General features: G+C 42.5%; 1 protein-coding gene across 2 annotated transcripts in view; it reads left to right on the top strand.

Annotated features, from left to right (window-relative positions):
* Window positions 1-124: 124 nt before the first annotated feature.
* LOC118359828 (UHRF1-binding protein 1-like) overlaps window positions 125-22,076 on the top strand; it is a 46,129-nt gene continuing 24,177 nt past the window's right edge. For both annotated transcript variants that reach the window (XM_035738634.2, XM_035738633.2), the window contains exons 1-2: window positions 125-286; window positions 19,231-19,393. In XM_035738634.2, coding sequence (XP_035594527.1) covers window positions 243-286; window positions 19,231-19,393 — 207 coding nt within the window. In that variant the 5' untranslated portion in view covers window positions 125-242. The remainder of the gene's footprint in view (window positions 287-19,230; window positions 19,394-22,076) is intronic.

The following is a 22,076-nucleotide window of genomic DNA, read 5'->3' as shown; positions in this document are numbered from 1 at the left end:
GGTTTTCCGTCTCTTTGAACAGTTATATTTGATATATTTTGCTGTTCGTTATAAATTCAGCAGATGGCGCTATAACGCAATATCTTATGGGAAAAATACAATTACACAAATTACCCATGGTGAATAAGGGTAGTTTTTCATTTCGCTGAAGATGAGGTGGAGTGGAATGTGAAGAGAATATGTCTATACGCTAGCTAGCTACAAATAAATAGTTTAGCTAGGTTATTCTCACCAACACCGCAATGGCAGGAATAATCAAAAAGCAAATATTGAAACATTTGTCCAGGTAAGAAAGATTGCTAGCTAGCTTGGCTTGACTAACGTTAGCTAGCCATCTGCTTTAAGCTTGGATGGGCCAACTAGGTGTAATACTAGGTAGGCATGTCAACCAAAAGATGTCCAGATAGAAGGATATTCATGATTTGTTACACAGCCCACTAGTTGTGTTTTGTGTTGGATAAATCCGCTGGCAATCTCTCAAGCTAGTAGTGCAACACCAAGCAAAGCTGATGCTTAGTCTCGCGTGCGAACAGACGTTTTCGCGGAATATTTTATTCATGTCAGTCACCTTACATAATGAATCAATACTGCCGACTGTAAATAAACGAATCCAGCATGATGTTACTATTTCTCAGGAGTGTGACTGTGTAATAGAGCATGAATGGACTGGAACCTATTTATATTTAACGTTACCTTCAAGTGTTCTGCTTGGACCTCATCACCGTAAGTCATGTAACAGACATGCAGACTTTTCAGAACCGGCCAGCAGTGAGTGTCTATGGTCGGGACAGCAGTCATTTATAGGCACAGTATAAGCTCCTGAATGGGGCTTAAACAATTGTGTACAAAATGTTTATTTTTTATTTTTTAGAAAATATTACCGAGTTCCGGACCTGTAGTTACAGCCATGAGTGGTGGAGACACTCCGTATTGAGAACAATGAAGCTCAGGTGGCTTCAGGACTATTCATAAATTCCTGTCCCTCGTTAGAGTCAAGTTATGAGAGCAATTGCTGACTGGGTGTCATTTCAAGTCAGCGATGAACGGCCATCAGCCCTTCCTTCAGTGTAATTTGTCCTCACTTACAGTGGTTTGAATAACTTGGCATTACACCTCACAAGGATCTCATCATGCGATCATGAGAATTAAAATCAGTTGGTGTGCCTGCCTGCTGGAGTGTAGTGCTGCTGCTGTGCTATTTTGAGAAGATGGTCCAATTTTGGGCTTTTGTTGACAGATGAGGATGTGAATTTTACATGTTTGTGTACTCCCGTTATTTCTCTCTCTCGTACTCAAATAATAAGAAAATAGGTGTGTCTTGACCACCATTTGCCTCATGCAGCAAGACACATCTCCTTCTCATAGAGTTAATCAGGCTGTTGATTTTGGGCTGTGGAATGTTATCCCACTCTTCAATGGCTATGTGAAGTTGCTGGATATTGGATGGAACTGGAATACACTTTTGTACACGTTGATCCTGAGCATCTCAAACATGCTCAATGAGGGACATGTCTAGTGAGTATGCAGGCCATGGAAGAACTGGGACATTTTCAGCTTCCAGGAATTATGTAGGGATCCTTGACATGGGGTCGTGCAATATCATGCTGAAACATGAAGTGATAGTGGCGGATGAATGACACGACAATGGACCTCGGGATCCCATCACGGCATCTCTGCATTCAAATTGGCATCGATAAAATGCAATTGTGTTCGTTGTCCATAGCTTATGCCCGCCCATACCATACCCCACTGCGCTGCTCTACCTTCTTAAAAGCATTATCAACAAGACAGGTCCTACAGGCTCTAGTTTTGTCACACCATCCAGGGAAAATGCAGCAGCTACTCTTTCTGGGGTCTGGCATAATTAAGGCAGTTATACAATTTAAAAAACACTACAATACATTCATAACAGATTTCACAACACACTAATTGAAGTGTGTCCTCAGGCCCCTATTCCACCACATATCAACAACACAAAATCCATGTGTGTGTGTATAGTGCCTATGTTATTGTGTGTGTATGCATGTGTCTGTGCCTGTTTGTGTTGCTTCACAGTCCCCGCTGTTCCATAAGGTGTATTTTTATCTGTTTTGTAATATCTGATTCTACTACTTGCATCTGTTACCTGATGTGGAATAGAGTTCCATGTACAGTCGTGGCCAAAAGTTTTGAGAATGACACAAATATAAATGTTCACATAGTCTGCTGCCTCAGTTTGTATGATGGCAATTTGCATATACTCCAGAATGTTATGAAGACTGATCAGATGAATTGCAATTAATTGCAAAGTCCCTCTTTGCCATGCAAATGAACTGAATCCCCAAAAAACATTTCCACTGCATTTCAGCCCTGCCACAAAAGGACCAGCTGACATCATGTCAGTGATTCTCTCATTAACACAGGTGTGAGTGTTGAAGAGGATAAGGCTGGAGATCACTCTGTCATGCTGATTGAGTTCGAATAACAAATCAAATTTAATTATATAGCCCTTCTTACATCAACTGATGACACAAATTGCCGTACAAAAACCCAGCCTAAAACCCCAAACAGCAAGCAATGCAGGTGTAGAAGTACAGACTGAAAGCTTCAAAAGGAAGGTGGTGCTTGGAATCATTGTTCTTCCTCTGTCAACCATGGTTACCTGCAAGGAAACACGTGCCGTCATCATTGCTTTGCACAAAAAGGGCTTCACAGGCAAGGATATTGCTGCCAGTAAGATTGCACCTAAATCAACCATTTATCGCATCATCAAGAACTTCAAGGAGAGCAGTTAAATTGTTGTGAAGAAGGCTTCAGGACGCCCAAGAAAGTCCAGCAAGTGCCAGGACCGTCTCCTAAATTTGATTCAGCTGCGGGATCGGGGCTCCACCAGTACAGAGCTTGCTCAGGAATGGCAGCAGGCAGGTGTGAGTGCTAGAGAGGTTGACAGATTTATGATTTTTCAATGCCGATACCGATTATTGGAGGACCAAAAAAAAAAAGCAGATTCCGATTAATTAAAATATATATTTTATTTGTATTTTAATAATGACAATTACAACAATACTGAATTAACACTTATTTTAACTTAATATAATACATCAATACAATCAATTTAGCCTCAAATAAATAATGAAACCTGTTCAATTTGGTTTAAATAATGCAAAAACAAAGTGTTGGAGAAGAAATTAAAAGTGCAATATGTGCCATGTAAAAAAACTAACTTTTAAGTTCCTTGCTCAGAACATGAGAACATATGAAAGCTGGTGATTCCTTTTACCAAGAGTCTTAAATATTCCCAGGTAAGACGTTTTAGGTTGTAGTTATTATAAGAATTATAGGACTATTTCTCTCCATTTTGTATTTCATATACCTTTGACTATTGGATGTTTTTATAGGCACTTTAGTATTGCCAGGGTAACAGTATAGCTTCCGTTCCTCTCCTTGCCCCTACCTGGGCTCGAACCAGGAACACATCGACAACAGCCACCCTCGAAACATCGTTACCCATCGCTCCACAAAAGTCTCGGCCCTTGCAGGGCCTTCAAGGTCTCAGAGCGAGTGACGTCACCGATTGAAACGCTATCAGCGCGCACCCCGCTAACTAGCTAGCCATTTCACATCAATTACACCAGCGTAATCTCGGGAGTTGATAGGCTTGAAGTCATAAACATCTCAATGCTTGAAGCACAGCGAAGAGCTGCTAGCAAATGTTTGAATGAATGCTTGCGAGCCTACTGCTGCCTACCACCGCTCAGTCAGACTGCTCTATCAAATTTCAAATAATAGACTTAATTATAACATATACTAACACACAAATACGAGCCTTAGTTTCTGTATTTGACCATATTAATGACCTATCATTTCGAAAACAAAACGTTTATTCTTTCAATGAAATACGGAACCGTTCCGTATTTTAAATAATGGGTGGCATCCATAAGTCTAAATATTTCTGTTACATTGCACAACCTTCAATGTTATGTAATAATTACGTAACATTCTGGCAAATTCGTTTGCAACGAGCCAGGAGGCCCAAACTGTTGCATTTACCCTGACTTTGCGTGCAATGAACGCAAGAGAAGTGACACAATTTCCTGCTAACCTGGATTTCTTTGAACTAAATATGCAGGTTTAAAAATATGTACTTTTTGTGTATTGAATTCAAGAAAGACATTGATGTTTATGGTAAGGTACATTCGTGCAACGATTGTGCTTTTTTCGCAAATACGCTTTTGATAAGTCATCCCCCGTTTGGCGAAGTTGGTCGTCACACAGTTCGCAACGAGCCAGGCGGCCCAAAATGCTGCATATAGCCTGACTGTTGCACAGAACGCAAGAGAAATGACACAATTTCCCTAGTTAAAAGAAATGCATGTTAGCAGGAAATATTAACTAAATATGCAGGTTTAAAAAATATATACTTGTGTATTGATTTTAAGAAAGGCGTTGATGTTTATGGTTAGGTACACATTGGTGCAACGACAGTGCTTTTTCGCGAATGCGCTTGTTTAATAACCGTTTGGCGAAGTAGGCTATGATTCAATGATAAATTAACAGGCACCGCATCGATTATATGCAACGCAGGACAAGCTAGATAAACTAGTAATATCATCAACCATGTGTAGTTAACTAGTGATTATGTTAAGATTGATTGTTTTTTAAGATATGTTAAATAGCACCTTACCTTGGCTCCTTGCTGCACTTGCATAACAGGTAGTCAGCCTGCCATGCAGTCTCCTCGTGGAGTGCAATGTAATCGGCCATAATCGGTGTCCAACAATGGAGATTACCGATTGTTATGAAAATTTGAAATCGGCCCTAATTAATCGGCTATTCCGATTAATCAGTCGACCTCTAGTGAGTGCATTGAGGCAAAGAGGCACAGTGAGGCAAAGACTTTGAGGATGGCCTGGTGTCAAGAAGAGCAGCAAAGAAGCCACTTCTCTCCAGGAAAACATCAAGGACAGACTGATATTCTGCAAAAGGTACAGGGATTGGACTGCTGAGAACTGGGGTAAAGTCATTTTCTCTGATGAATCCCCTTTCCGATTGTTTGGGGCATCTGTAAAAAGCTTGTCTGGAGAAGACAAGGTGAGCACTACCATCAGTCCTGTGTCATGCCAACAGTAAAGCATCCTGAGACCATTCATGTGTGGGGTTGCTTCTCAGCCAAGGGAGTGGGCTCACTCACAATTATGCCTAAGAACACAGCCATGAATAAAGAATGGTACCAGCACATCCTCAGAGAGCAACTTCTCCCAACCATCCAGGAAGAGTTTGGTGATGAACAATGCCTTTTCCAGCATGATGGAGCACCTTGCCATAAGGCAAAAGTGATAACTAAGTGGCTTGGGGAACAAAACATCAATATTTTGGGTCCATGGTCAGGAAACTCCCCAAACCTTAATCCCATTGAGAACTTGTGGTCAATCCTCAAGAGGCGGGTGGACAAACAAAACCCCACAAATTCTGACAAACTCCAAGCATTGATTATGCAAGAATGGGCTGCCATCAGTCAGGGTGTGGCCCAAAAGTTAATTGACAGCATGCCAGGGCGGATTGCAGAGGTCTTGGAAAAAAAGGGTGAACACTGCAAATATTGACTCTCTGCGTCAACTTCATGTAATTGTCAATTAAAGCCTTTGACACTTATGAAATGCTTGTAATTATACTCCAGACTTCCATAGTAACATCTGACAAAAATATGTAGAGACACTGAAGCAGCAAACTTTGTGGAAGTTAATATTTGTGTCATTCTCAAAAGTTTTGGCCACGACTGTTGTCATGGCTCTATGTAGTACTGTGCACCTCCTATAGTTTGTTCTGGACTTGGGGACTGTGAAGAGACCTCTGGTGGCATGTCTTGTGGGGTATATATATGAGTGTTTGAGATTTGTAGTAGTTGTTTAAACAGACAGCTCGGTGCTTTCAACATGTCAATACCGCTCACAAATACTAGTGGTGAAGTCGATCTCTCCTCCACTTTGAGCCAGGATAGATTGACATTAAAGTCTGCTCTCTGTGTACATCCAAGGGCTAGCCATGCAGCCCTGTTCTGAGCCAATTGCAGTTTTACTAAGTCCCTCCTTGTAGCACCTGACCACATGTCTGAACAGTTGTCCAGGTATGACAAAACTAGAGCCTGTAGGACCTGCCTTGTTGATAGTGCAGTTAAGAAGGTAGAGTAGCGCTTTATCATGGACAGACTTCTCCCCATCTTAGCATTGTATTGTCCCTAATACAATGATTTTAGATTGAAATATTTAGGACTAACTTATTCCTTGCCACCCACTCTGAATCTGAGGCTCTTTGCTAAGAAATGCCAGTGGCATGTCGTTAATAAAGTTTGAAAAAAGTAAGGGGCCTAGACAGCTGCCCTGGGGAATTCCTGATTCTACCTGGATAATGTTGCAGAGGCTTCCATTAAAGAACACCCTCTGTGTTCTGTTAAACAGGTAACTCTTTATCCACAATAAAGCAGGGGATATAGAGTCATAACACATGAGTTTTTCCAGCAGTAGACTCAGATCGATAATGTCAAAAGCAGCGCTAAAGTCTAACAAAACAGCCCTCACATTCTTTTTATCATCAATTTCTCTCAGCCAATCATCAGTCATTTGTGTAAGTGCTGTGCTTGTTGAATGTCCTTCCCTATAAGCGTCTTGAAAGTATTTTGTTAATTTGTTTACTGTAAAATAGCATTGTATCTGATCAAAGACAAATTTTCCCAGAATTTTACTAAGGGTTGGTATAACAGTCTGATTTTTGAGCCAGTAAATGAGGCTTTACTATTCGTAGGTAGTGGAATTACTTTTGCTTCCCTCCAGGCATGAGGGCACACACTTTCTAGTAGGCTTAAATTGAAGATATGGCAAATAGGAGTGGCACTATCGTCTGCTATTATCCTCAGTAATTTTCCATCAAAGTTGTCAAGTCCTCGGTAGTTTGTCATTGTTGATAGACAACAATAATTTTCACCTCTTCCACACTCACTTTACATAATTCAAAATTACAATTTTTGTCTTTCATAATTTGGTCAGATATACTTGGATGTGTAGTGTCAGTGTTTGTTGCTGGTATGTCATGCTTAAGTTTGCTAGTCTTGCCAATGAAAAAATCATTAAAGTACTTGGCAATATCAGTCGGTTGGAGGCGGCTTATGGTAGAGAAATTTAACATTCAGTCCTCTGGTGACAGCTACGGTGGAGATTGCTGCAGTTAGCATGCCAGTTGCACGCTCCCTCAAAGCTTGCAAGCTCACTAACAGGGATGTAAACAGATGTGTGCACATAATGTGAGAGAAATAAGCTTTTTGTGCATATGGAACATTTCTTGGATCTTTTATTTCAGCTCATGAAACATGGGACCAACACTTTACTTGTTGAGTTTATATTTTTGTTCAGTACATGTTTAGGAGGGGGTTATAGCGTAGCCTAACCAATTCTAAATGGCACTAGCAGTTCGCAAAGTAGCTTAAGCTGATTTGTTTCAAAACTGCAGCTCGTTGTTGGAACACATTTTCTTACTTCAGTAAAAAAAAAAAAGTAATTTCGCAAGGAATGTAGCTTGTGTATCCCATCAGTTAGATACGTTTTTTATGCATTTATTTATGTAGGCCTAACGGGAGCTTGTGTGCACTCAGCACGCGTGTGGAGCGAGCGTTCAGAACGCAATTGAGTGAATGAGACACTGAGGGGAAAGGGAATTTAGGGAGAAGAACAGTGTGATGCTTGGAATAAATTAAGAGACGGTTACACATACTGTCATGGTTGTGTGTATCAGACAATAGCCATAGGGAAGGCTAGGCTGCATCCCACTTATTGAAGCCACTACGTAGGCTTACAAAGTCATCTGTCTTTAAATGTAGCCTACGGTTGCACACCTTTGCATTTAGAGTTACGTAGAAGCGCCAATCTTTTGTTTGCAGCAATACCGGTTTAGGTCTAACTCTGACAGTTCTCTCTCTTCTTGCATGCCTGGCAATTACTCTGACTCTGTCAGTAAGGGCAGGGTTTTTGTGGTGAAATTAGTTGAGATCTCACTCTGCTCCGCTGTATGGGGCAAAGGCTAAGAGGCATTGGCCTAACTCCAGTATGTCAGTTTGACACATGTTTTGCTTTGCTCTGTTGCTCCAATTGTGGTGACTGTTAAATAAATCATATTGTTCACTAGATAGGAGGTAACAGAGCAAATTCACAATGGCATTGAGAGCATACTGTAGCCTCTCAATTGCATTCTGACAAATGGTAAATATCCTAACCTTTTTTCCCTGTTATGGGACAAAATTAGAATTATGGCTTATTCGTTGATTTTGTCTTTGGTAATTAGGCTGAAGAGCTCCAGGTCTTCTATCCAACTGACGCTTCTCCCTCCTTGTACTATGACATTCGGCTATCATTATCAACACTGACTATCAGCTGTGGAAAACCATTGCCTAAGTCAAGACCTGCAACCCTACATTTTGTTTTGTTTTTCAAGCTTCTTTGAGATTCTCTTTGTAACGAAAAGCGGGAAATAAAATACATCTGTTGTTGGTGATTGTATTCAGTCTTTGGTTTGGCTTAGGGCTTTATTTCGCCAGAGACACAATGTTGCTTTGGATTGTAGCTTCTTCAAGACTGCGAGTGCATTAGTATGACACATGGTCTGCATTAGGTATGACTGTTTCATTCCCCCTCCTTGCATAAACTATAATAAGGACTTGTCAGAAAACATAACTCTCTTGGAGTGTTAGCACACGAGAAACTGTGCTAGAATAGAATAGCTAGCCTTGCCGTTTCAGTGCTGCAAGTGTTTGGAAGATGCAGACATCATGTTTGAGTTTGTCCTCTAGGTCAGTTCCATGTTACCCACTCAGCAACTCCCTGGCCCTGCGGAACTGCCCAACCCAGTCAGCTGTCTTGTGGCACTGTTTTGTTGGCCAAACCGAGTGGTCAACATCAGTGCTCAATTCTGTTATGTCCAATTTCCACCCAATCCATTCCTTAACTCTCACTCAATCATGGTCTTTCTCTGGGAAGAATGACAGAATCAAAATCACCAGGCTCTACCAAGCGCTGGACACATCACCGTTAGTGACAGGCTCTGTTACTGATATGACCGTGTGCCCTGTTTTGGTTGTGCATATCATATAAAATCTTGGCCTAAAATTGACCAAATCTTGGCCCTATGTTGTGGCAAAAGATCGGTAGAAAGGGATATGACAAGTGTTAAACCTTGGCTATATCAAAATGTTGCTTTTTTTGACCACTCCACGTTCCTCAGCAATTTTCCTTGTCTTCAACCCCATTGGACACGAGACTATTGAAAACACTGACTAGCACTGTACTGAAAATGGCTAAACAGCATCCTTTCCAGCTCCTCATGAGTTGTTCTGGAGTATTTTGATTTTGAGAAGAGGGAGGATTGACATACTTCCCTGGATTTTACATGGGGCCTGTGAGCAACAAGCATCAAGTGAAACACTCGAGTTGTGTTCAAAGCTTAACCCTAAGGTAGTTTGTGTGGACTTCATGGTGGACTCCCACACACTGTAGTACTAATGGTTAATGGGGTGCTCAGCAGTGTGTGACTGGTTGGCTTCCCTCTGTTTGAGAGAATGCCCTGGAGTCGACGTCTGTTATGAAGGGATTTGAGAGACTAGTTAAGGAAAATATCTCCTCCATCTTACCTGACACCCTAGATCCACAACAATTTGCATACCACCCCAACAGATTAATTGATGACGCCATTGCACTGCAAACTGCCCTATCCCATCTGGACATACCTATCTAAGAATGCTGTTCATCGACTACAGCTCAGCCTTCAACACCATAGTGCCCCGCCAAGCTCATCACTAAGCTCAGGGTCCTGGGTCTGAACCCTTCCATGTGAAACTGGGTCCTGAACTTCCTGACGGGCTGACCCCAGGTGGTGAAGGTAGGCAACACCTATGCCACGCTGATCCTCAACACGGTAGCCCCACAGGAGTGCATGCTCAGCCCCCTCCTGTACTTCCTGTTCACCCATGACGGCGTAGCCATGCACATCTCCAACTCAATCATCAACTTTGCTGACGACATTGTTGGCCTGATTACCAACAACGATGAGACGGCTTACAGGGAGGAGGTGAGAGCCCTGGCAGAGTGGTGCCAGGAAAATAACCTCTCCTTCAATGTCAACAAAAGGAAGGAGCTGATTGTGGACTACAGGAGACAGCAGAGAGAGCACGCCCCAATCCACATCGACGGGCCGCAGTGGAGAGGGTCAAAAGCTTCAAGTTCTTTTGCATGGACTTCACTGAGGACCTGAAATTATCCCATCACACCTACAGTGTGGTGAAGAAGGCACAACAGCGCCTCTTCAACCTCAGGAGGCTGAAGAAATTTTACTTGGCCCCTAAGACCCTCACAAACTTCTACAAATCCACCATTGAGAGCATTCTGTCCGGATGTATCATCGCCTGGTATGGCATTTGCATTGTCCTCAACGGCAGAGCTCCCCAGAGAGTGGTGCGGTCAGCTGCTAAACTGTGTACGCAGCCATTCAAATTTGAGTTAGCATAGGATCTCTGCAGGCTATGAGCACATCTGTGAGTGATCACTGTCCATGATGAGCCTTGATCCTGGTTGATGGACAAGGGAAGCTCACTTTGCTATGATGACAGCTCACTTTGGAACTAAAACCTGGTTTTACGCAGCATATTTCATACTGACTGGTAGATGGCTTGAAACCTTTTTTAAAATATATTTTTTAATCAAAGACAAATATCACTTTTCCAGGATACATTTTGTTCTCCCTTTCATTCATAGCCAGGCCATTATGTGTTGAAAAAGCCTTCGAATTGTTGTACCTCAAAACAATGCTAATCCCCAAAACACTGCTGTGGCCTAGTTTTAATGAATACCCTGATGGTTTGTATGGTGTTCGACTACAGCCTATTTATTCTTTTCACCGGAATACATTAAAATGCACGGCATTGTTAAAAGGGTTGGATCCCCAGCTAGGACGTGTTGGAGGCTGTGTTTTGAATACCTTTTTTCCCCTCTTCTCATTATTGATCTGGGTTAGTGTACATCAAAGCTACTGAGAGTGCAGGCTTTTGTCCAGCCCTGCTATAAAGGATGGAACAAAATCATGCATACCCAGTAGCTCTAATATAATAATATAATTTATTCAACTTTTAAAGTGCTATTCATTAGATAAAGAAATCTCAAAGCGCTGTAAAGCAACAACAAAAAGCAAGATATTTAAAAACAAGATCATTAATCATCATGTGTAGCTAAAGTCTGAGAAAGTTCATGGCTTGATTGAGGTCAGCGGAGGGAGGAGGTGGTCAAAGGGGAGACGTGTAGGGTAACAGTCTATTTTCAGACATGGACATTTCATTATGGGTTGCTAAAGTGGTCTTGTGGAATGAAAGTAGGCCTTTAACCTAATAAAAACAGTTCTGTAAGAATGGGGTTTGTGCAGTAGGCCTAATGCATCATCACAGTTTATTGACTATATGCCTGGCGTGCCAATATTGTTCTTCTCGGACCATGTTTATTATATTTCAAAACTCAAGCTTTGATTACAAAATATATCAGTTGGTGTAGCACTTGCGAGGCACAGATGAGCATAAATTGCAATAATTTGCTTTTTTATTTTACTGGACTGCTGGTACCTGCATCTGATGGTCATGGTGCTTTCAAGACAACTGGGAACACAGAAAAAAACAAGGTCAAATCATGACGTCAGTGATCTACAGATCGGCATGTCGGAGCTCTAGAAAGATGCCAGAGTTTCCGACTTGGAATTCCGACTTGGATGACCATTAAAAAGGTTTTCCCCAGTCGGATCTAGTATTTTCAGAGTTCCCCAGTTGTCTTGAACACAACATTAGTCTCAGCGGAGGGAGGGAGAGAGCAGCAGAGGATCCGCCTCTCATGGTCCCTGTTCTGTCCTTCCTTACTTCCGGTGAGACTGACCAGAGAGAGGGGACACCGTCTTCCACCTGATGGCAAAACTAAAGTCGCACCGCATCTGCCTCTTGCATAAATTCCTGTTGTTCCTATGACCAGAGAAAGTGAAAAATTCCTCGAAGTTAAAATAAACATAATAATAAAAGCACATGGCTATCGATACACTTAGCTACTCATTTATTGTAGCTTCAGTGCGAGTGGAAATAGGGATTTTATAATAGTGTTGAATTTAAACACTGATAGTGCTGAATAAAACAATTCAACATGAGCGCACTCATAAAAACAGCATCTCTTTGCTGTATTCTTTGGCACTCTGTCTGTGGTCATGGTTTTAAAAGTTAATAAATCTTACGTAGGCTAGTATTAAACTGCTGTGGCCGGGGTCGTGGAAGCTTCGTAGGTGATTTGGACTATCTGATTGGCCAGCGCAGTAGGCGCACTTTAGCCAATGAAATGGATTTTCATTTCGATTTCATTGAACTTTTTTGGGATAGGGGGCAGTATTCGGAAGTTAGGATGACTGAGGTGCCCAAAGTAAACTGCCTGTTACTCAGGCCCAGAAGCTAGGATATGCATATAATTGGTAGATTTGTATAGAAAACACTAAAGTTTCCAAAACTGTTAAAATAATGTCTGAGTATAACAGAACACGAAAACCTGAGGAAAATCCATCCAGGAAGTGGGATATTTTTGATCTGGGTACTTTTATATTGAATGCCTATACAGTATGTAATGGGTTAGGACCCAGATTGCAGTTCCTATGGCTTCCACTAGATGTCAACAGTCTTTAGACATTGTTTCAGGCTTGTTTTCTGAAAAATGTTTTGTAAGTGGACTGTAGAATGAAGCAGAGCTGGTTTGCGCGCGTGATCGATTGCGCGCTCTTCGTTGTTTTTCCTTTCTATTGAATACGTTATTGTCCAGTTGAAATATTATAGATTATTTAGACAATAGACAACCTGAAGATTAATTATAAACATTGTTTGACATGTTTCAACGAACTTTACTGGTACTATTAGGATGTATTCGTCTGCACGTTGTGACCGCCTTTGAGCCATGGATTACTGAACAAAAGGCGCCAACAAAATAAAGAGGGACTTTATCGAACTAAACAAACATGTATTGTGTAACAGGGACTCTTGTGACTGCAACCAGATGAAGATCAAAGGGAAGTGATTAATTTTATCGCTATTTCTGACTTTCGTGACTCCTCTACTTGGCTTGAAAATGTTTGTATGCTTTTGTAAGCAGGGCGCTGTCCTCAGATAATCGCATGGTATGCTTTCGCCGTAAAGTCTTTTTGAAATCTGACACAGCGGCTGGATTAACAAGAAGTTCATCTTTAAGCCGATGTATAACACTTGTATCTTTTATGAATGTTTATAATGAGTATTTCTGTATTTTGAATTTGGCGCGCTGCAATTTCACCGGATGTTGTCATGGTGGGTCGCTAGCGGAACGCCTATCCCTATAACAAAATAGTCCAAACTGGTGAAGTGAAATGAGAAAAAAAAATATTCTAAAAAATAAAACACGGAAAAGTGGTGTGTGCATGCATATGCATTTACCCCTTTGCTATGAAGCCCCTAAATAAGATCTGGTGCAACCAATTACCTTCAAAGTCATATAATTAATGAAATAGATTGCATACAGGTGGACTTTAAGTGTCACATCATCCGCCACATGATCTCAGTATATATTCTGTTCTGAAAGGCCCCAGAGTCTGCAACACCACTAAGCAAGGGGCACCACCAAGCAAGCGGCACCATGAAGACCAAGGAACTCTCCAAACAGGTCAGGGACAAAGTTGTGGAGAAGTACAGATCAGGGTTGGGTTATAAAAAAATATCAGAAACTTTGAACATCCCACAGAGCACCATTACATCCATTATTGAAAAACGGAAAGAATATGGCACAACAACAAACCTGCCAAGAGAGGGCCGCCCACCAAAACGTACAGACCAGGCAAGGAGGGCATTAATCAGAGAGGCAACAAAGAGCCCAAAGATAACCCTGCTGCAAAGCTCCACAGCAGAGATTGGAGTATCTGTCCATAGCTCACAAGCTACAGACAACAGACAACATGGAAAGCGGCAATACACAGCTAGGGATTATGATCACAAATCTGATTGACCTTTAGCCATGTATTCATACATCTTGTGAAAGTGTGATAGGTGGTGCAGTTATGTGTGTCTGATGGCAGTGTATTCCAGACATGGGAAGCTCTCACAGAGAAAGCGGATTTACTAAAGGTGCTTATCCTTAAGGGAACTATACAGTCACCTCTCATGGCAGACCTTGTGGATCTGCTGCCATATGTTTGGGTTTTCTGTTTAACAAAAATACTGATATTTGCAGTGTTGACCCTTCTTTTTTCAAGACCTCTGCAATCCGCCCTGGCATGCTGTCAATTAACTTCTGGGCCACATCCTGACTGACTGATGGCAGCCCATTCTTGCATAATCCATGCTTGGAGTTTGTCAGAATTTGTGAGTTTTTGTTTGTCCACCCGCCTCTTGAGGATTGATCACAAGTTTTCAATGGGATTAAGGTCTGGGGAGTTTCCTGGCCATGGACCCAAAATATTTATATTTTGTTCCCCGAACCACTTAGTTATCACTTTTGCCTTATGGCAAGGTGCTCCATCACCCTGGAAAAGGCATTGTTCATCACCAAACTCTTCCTTGATGGTTGGGAGAAGTTGCTCTCGGAGGATGTGTTGGTACCATTCTTTATTCATGGCTGTGTTCTTAGGCAAAATTGTGAGTGAGCTCACTCCCTTGGCTGAGAAGCAACCCCACACATGAATGGTCTTTTTTATTTTTTTTATTTCACCTTTATTTAACCAGGTAGGCTAGTTGAGAACAAGTTCTCATTTGCAACTGCGACCTGGCCAAGATAAAGCATAGCAGTGTGAACAGACAACACAGAGTTACACATGGAGTAAACAATTAGCAAGTCAATAACACAGTAGAAAAAAATGGGCAGTCTATATACAATGTGTGCAAAAGGCATGAGGAGGTAGGCGAATAATACAATTTTGCAGATTAACACTGGAGTGATAAATGATCAGATGGGCATGTACAGGTAGAGATATTGGTGTGCAAAAGAGCAGAAAAGTAAATAAATAAAAACAGTATAAAAACAGTATGGGAATGAGGTAGGTGAAAAAGGGTGAGCTATTTACCTATAGACTATGTACAGCTGCAGCGATCGGTTAGCTGCTCGGATAGCTGATGTTTGAAGTTGGTGAGGGAGATAAAAGTCTCCAACTTCAGCGATTTTTGCAATTCGTTCCAGTCACAGGCAGCAGAGTACTGGAACGAAAGGCGGCCAAATGAGGTGTTGGCTTTAGGGATGATCAGTGAGATACACCTGCTGGAGCGCGTGCTACGGATGGGTGTTGCCATCGTGACCAGTGAACTGAGATAAGGCGGAGCTTTACCTAGCATGGACTTGTAAATGACCTGGAGCCAGTGGGTCTGGCGACGAATATGTAGTGAGGGCCAGCCGACTAGAGCATACAAGTCGCAGTGGTGGGTGGTATAAGGTGCTTTAGTGACAAAACGGATGGCACTGTGATAGACTGCATCCAGTTTGCTGAGTAGAGTGTTGGATGCTTTACTGTTGGCATGACACAGGACTGATGGTGGCGCTCACCTTGTCTTCTACCTTTTGCAGAATATCAGTCTGTCCCTGATGTTTTTCTTGGAGAGAAGTGGCTTCTTTGCTGCCCTTCTTGACACCAGGCCATCCTCCAAAAATCTTTGCCTCACTGTGTGTGCAGATGCACTCACACCTGCCTGCTGCCATTCCTGAGCGAGCTCTGTACTGGTGGTGCCGCGATCCCGCAGCTGAATCAGCTTTAGGAGACGGTCCTTGTGCTTGCTGGACTTTCTTGGGCGCCTTGAAGCCTTCTTCACAACAATTGAACCGCTCTCCTTGAAGTTCTTGATGATCCGATAAATGGTTGATTTAGGTGCAATCCTACTGGCAGCAATATCCTCGCCTGTGAAGCCCTTTTTGTGCAAAGCAATGATGATGGCACGTGTTTCCTTGCAGGTAACCATGGTTGACAGAGGAAGAACAATGATTCCAAGCACCACCTTCCTTTTGAAGCTTTCAGTCTGTACTTCTACACCTGCATTGCTTGCTGTTTGGGGTTTTAGGCTGGGTTTCTGTACAGCAATTTGTGGCATCAGCTGATGTAAGAAGGGTTATATAATTAAATTTGATTTGATTTGTTATTCGAACTCAGTCAGCATGACAGAGTGATCTCCAGCCTTATCATCGTCAACATTCACACCTGTGTTAATGAGAGAATCACAGACATGATGTCAGCTGGTCCTTTTGTGGCAGGGCTGAAATGCAGTGGAAATGTTTTTTTTTGGGGGATTCAGTTCATGGCAAAGAGGGACTTTGCAATTAATTGCAATTCATCTGATCACTCTTCATAACATTCTGGAGTATATGCAAATTGCCATCATACAAATTGAGGCAGCAGACTTTGTGAAAATTAATATTTGTGTCATTCTCAAAACTTTTATCATGGGAGAGTGGAAGGGAGTGTAATGTGGCCAAATGTTTTTATTCATGTAGGTTACGCTGTTCTGTAAAATCATCCTGTTGTCCCCCATTTGGGTATTTTAAATGTGGACACTCTTGAGCCGACCCCAAAACATGTCCGAGGAGAGATCGAATCGTTGGGTTGGGTCTGTATCTGACCCAAATGGATTCAAGATATAAACAAAATGCAGCTTTATTGCCGCACAATCCAGGTAAATTGTTTTGACTAGCCTGGCAGTGAACTTTACAACAGAAAATGCATGTATCTAAAATAGGCTAATTGATTTGTGATCTGTAGTTCGATATTGAATATTTGAGTAGGATGATTTGTTTAGGATAAACGCCAGACTGAGAGCAGCGAATAGTTGTATCCTAATATTTGGTAGGTCTATTCTTTTACTGAGCAACATTACAATATAGCATATTTAACTGTTTTTATCAGCACTGATTTAAACTAAAGGTAGGATCTAGTCTGACCAGAAAGCTTCAAAATCAATTCAGAAAGTATTCACACCCGTTGACTTTTACCACTTTTGTTTTTACAGCCTGAATTTTAAAATGAATTATATAGAGATTCTGTGCCACTGATTTACTAAACACTATACCCCATAATGTCAAAGTGGAATTATGTTTTTAGAAATGTTCACAAATTCATTCAAATGAAAAGCTGAAGTATCTTGAGTCAAGAAGAGGGAAGATAATGAAAGTTGACATAAGTAAGAAAAGGTAGACCTACTAATTAGTGTTTTTACTGATATTAAGTTTGTTTATGAATTATTAAGTGATTCAAACACGGAATTCTTTTGATTTAATCAGTAACGAAATTACAGAAATCAGTAATGGAATTATTGCAATTGGCTACAATGGGAAATCCATAGTAGTCACAAACCACAGTTGGGTGACCTGCTACTGTCATATCTTCCACTGGCATACTGTTATGTTCAGCTCATAACAGTTTTCTTTCTGTCTTCTTGTGGTAAAAGCAAGGCTGTAAAAACAGTCTAGACAACCCTTCACTCTCCCTTGCTCTCTCTGTCGCTCTTTCTCTTCTCTCACTCTTCTCTCTGTCCAGTTAATGTCACCTCTCCCGGCTCTTACTGACACCTACCATGACACCTACCCTCTTAACATTTACTCCAACAAGCATCCTTTCCCACAGAACCAATCAGAGGTTTGTTTCACAAGTTTGGACAGCACAATTCAGTACAGGAGAGTACAGAACAGTAAAGGAAACAAAAGTCGAATACAGTAGCGCACACGAGGAAAGTACAGTATAATGTACTGTACTGAACATATTTACTGTACTGTGCTCTACTGGGATGTCCAGATCTCTGACACAGATGGCTATGATTGGTTTAAATTTGGTCTGGTCCGGGCCAACCAAATGTGGTCGTGTTTACGGGCGGAGCTCATTAGAATAATATCCAGTGTTTAGAAAAATACACAAATATGCAAAATAAGGATATTGTATATTTGTACCTATTCAGGATACATCACCATGAAGAGAATTCCATTCATATTCATAATTATGCATTTCTGTCTAGTACAGATCAGGGACCCATAATGACCCATAATGTAATACCGTTCATGGCATAGCTGACACCCCATTCTTTCTGCAGACATCTTTGAATCAGAATTCAGAGCAGATATGTAACCGTTTCTGGAAAACGCGGTCGCATAAAAAACCTGAGGGAGATTTTACTTCAATTCTGTTACCAAACTTTGCATCTGCACAGTTCTTCCAGTAAATGTGTTAATTGTATGGTTTGTTAAACTTTGAAATCAATGGTTTTTGTTTGGCATACATTTTAAAGTGAGAAATCTGTCAAAGCATAATTCAATTTCCGTGGAATTGCCCTACAGCTGACGACTGATAACCGGCATGTTCCTGTGCTGGCAGTCTAATTCAAATATTGTTGGACTTCGGTTGATGCTCTGTTATACTGGTATCTCAGCTTTCCAAATGTAGCCCTCTCATTAATAAAGTCAGGCTGTTGGAACTTGCTATATACCAAAGGCTGCACTTGGCTTATTAGGCTACTGGACGAGCCCCTGACATCATCTTCAACCAGTGTTTCACTTGTCTCAGTAGCATTACAATATGTTAACCAGACAGTGGACTGGTGAGTCAGACCTCTCGTGTATTGGCATTTATCTCCGTTACCACCAGTCAAAACCCAAGCAACACCAGGCTTTGTGTTGGGGTCTGAAATGTCAGGTTTTAGTTTTAATGAGTGTGCAATAAAAGGTCATAATTGTCAGTCATGGTGAGTGTGGTAGATTGGAACACTTAACTGGTCTGTTTGTTGCCACATACTGGTAATCATAGTTTCAGAAAACGTTACAGCTAGCCTACTCCTCACCACCGCCGTTTCACTGTGTGGTTTTGCTCTGGCAAATGGCTCAGCAGTTAATTTGAATCTGTAGTGGAGCGTAAGGTCAATGAAGCCAGATGGAGAGCTATGGTGGGACTCTGCCCAAGACACTGACTGTTACTACAGCCTGGGATTCAATTAGACCTACAGCATGAACCTCACAATTACATCTCACTGCCAAAAGCCGACCGTGGTCAGACTAGCATCTCATTTCAATCAGTGTCTCACATAGCTTCCTAAACCTTGTAAACCACACAAACATATGTAGAAATTGGTGAACGCAGCAATATGTCTGGTTTACGTCACACACGCAACACACATCTCAGTGGTTTCCTTAACTAACCTCTATCCCATTCCTTTGTATGAAGGTTCACCAAGAACCTGTCCCCAGACAAGATCAACCTCAGCACGTTGAAGGGCGAGGGTCAGCTGTCCAACCTGGAGCTGGATGAGGAGGTGCTGCAGAACATGCTGGACCTTCCCACCTGGTTGGCTGTCACCCGGGTCTACTGCAACAAGGCTGCAATCAGGGTGAGACAACTGTGTTCTTCTGATAATAAACCATGTCAAATCCATATCAGTCTTTCCCTAGGGCTGTGGCGGTCATGACATTTTGCCATTTTGTGGCGGTTATTGTCATGCAAAATACTGCCAGTCTCACTGTAATTGACCATTACTTAAAATATATATAAAAATATATGCCATTTATATGCCATTTAGCATTACTTAACATAAATACGTTTAGAATCTCCAGGCCTCCACACTAGATGTCAAGCGATTATGATTTTTCAATGCCGATACCGATTATTGGAGGATCAAAAAAAGCCGATACCGATTAAATCAACCGATTTTTATATATGTGCATGTGTAATAAATGACAACAACAATACTGAATGAACAATGAACACTTTTATTTTAACTTAATATAATACATAAATAAAATCTATTTAGTCTCAAATAAATAGTGCAAAAACAGTGTTGGAGAAGAAAGTAAAAGTGCAATATGTGCCATGCAAAAAAAGCTAGAGTTTAAGTTCCTTGCTCAGAACATAAAAGCTGGTGGTTCCTTTTAACATGAGTCTTCAATATTCCCAGGTAAGAAGTTTTAGGTTGTAGTTATTATATGACTATTTCTCTCTATACCATTTGTATTTCATATACCTTTGACTATTGGATGTTCTAATAGACACTTTAGTATTGCCAGCCTAATCTTGGGAGTTGATAGGCTTGAAGTCATTAACAGCGCTGTGCATCCCAGCATTGCTAAGAGCTGCTGTTTGAATGAATGCTTATGACCCTGCTGCTGTCTTCCACCGCTCAATCAGACTGCTATCAAATCATATACTTAATTATAACATAGTAAACACACAGAAAGGAGAAAAGGCAAAGCAGGAAAAACCGCTGGTAGGCTTGGACATACAAGACAAACTGGCACAGAGAGACAGGAAACACAGGGATAAATACACTGGGGAAAACAAGCGACAACTGGAGGGGGTGGAGACAATAACGAGGACAGGTGAAACAGATCAGCGTGTGACAATCCCCCCAGGGGCGCCACCTGGCGTCCTACCTGGTTGTCCAGGGTGTCGGCGGTGAAAGTTGGCGATGAGAGCTGGATCCAGGATGTCTCTAGCAGGAGCCCAGCACCTCTCCACCGGGGCAAAACCCTCCCAGTCAACCAGGTACTGGAAACCCCTGCTCCGTGGTCACCTAGGAGACATCTCACCCTGTATGCCGGGGGGGACAGAAGACAAAATAACTGAGACACGGGTTTAATTCTAGACACAGGGTGAATATGGAGGGTACGGGGTAGCAAGAGATCGACAGCAGTGGAACTCAGGTGATGGGAAAGGGACCAATAAAATGGGGGCACAGTTTGCGGAACTTTACCCGAAGGGGCAGGTCCTGTGTGGACAGCCATGCCATCTGCCCAATGCGGTAGCGGGGAGCTGGGATCCAGCGACGGTCCGCTTGTTGACGATACCTGGAGTTGGTCTGTGGAGGCTCGAGCACTTCGAAAGGGGAGAATCCCATGTCAGAACTGGGGAGAGTGTTCTGGGCATACTCCATCCAGACCAGTTGACGGCTCCAGGTAGTGGGGTTGATTGAGACCAGGCACCTTAAGGTGGTGTCCAGGTCTTGGTTGGCTCCCTCCAACTGACCGTTAGTTCGGGGATGGAATCCGGATGACAGGCTGGCCGACGACCCAATAAGGGTGCAGAATGTCTTCCAGAACTGAAACGAGAACCCCGATCGGAGACCATGTCTACCGGGAGTCCATGGATCTGGAAGACATGCTGCACCATAAGCTGGGCGGCGTAGCCTAGTGGTTAGTGCGTTGGACTAGTAACCGGAAGGTTGCGAGTTCAAACCCCCGAGCTGACAAGGTACAAATCTGTCATTCTGCCCCTGAACAGGCAGTTAACCCACTGTTCCCAGGCCGTCATTGAAAATAAGAATATGTTCTTAACTGACTTGCCTGGTTAAATAAAGGTAAAAAAAATAAAAATAAAAGCTGGGCCGCCTCCTTGGAAGAAGGTAGTTTGGGGAGAGGGATGGAATGGGCAGCCTTGGAGAACTGGTCGACTACCGTCAGAATGACAGTGTTGCCATCAGACGGAGGGAGCCCAGTGACAAAGTCCAGAGAGTGGCTGCAGGAGGCCTGCAGGAGCTTGCCGTGGAGTCTTGTTTTGAGCATGCGCTGACAAAGGCAGAGACGTCAGGGACCATTGTGGACCACCACAAATGTTGTTGAAGGCAGGCTAGTGTATGACAGGTCAGCCTGGAGGAATGAGCCCATTCCAGGACCTGGGACCGGACTGGATTAGGGACAAACAGCCGGTCAGCCGGCTCCCCCCTTCTGGTCCAGGCTGGGAGCGTTGTGCCTCACGGACCAGGTTCTTAATAACCCAATCCACAGTGGCAGCAAGGCATGAGGTAGGGAGAATGGTTTCAGAGGTCAAGGGTGTGGCAGAGGAACTGTATAGACGGGAGGGCGTCAGGCTTCACATTCTTAGACCCTGGGCGGTAGGAGATGTCGAAGTTAAATATGGTGAACAGGAGGGCCCACCGGGCCTGCCTCGAGTTGAGGCGCTTGGCTGTACGGAGATTTTCCAGGTTATGGTTCGTCTAGATCAGGAATGGCTGTTCTGCTCCTTCCAGCCAGTGCCTCCACTCTTCCAACACCGTCTTCATCTCCTGGAGTTCTCGGTTG

Source organism: Oncorhynchus keta, chromosome 27 (genome assembly GCF_023373465.1).
Source record: "Oncorhynchus keta strain PuntledgeMale-10-30-2019 chromosome 27, Oket_V2, whole genome shotgun sequence".
NCBI lineage: Eukaryota > Metazoa > Chordata > Actinopteri > Salmoniformes > Salmonidae > Oncorhynchus > Oncorhynchus keta.
This window is presented reverse-complemented; position numbering and strand designations above follow the sequence as displayed.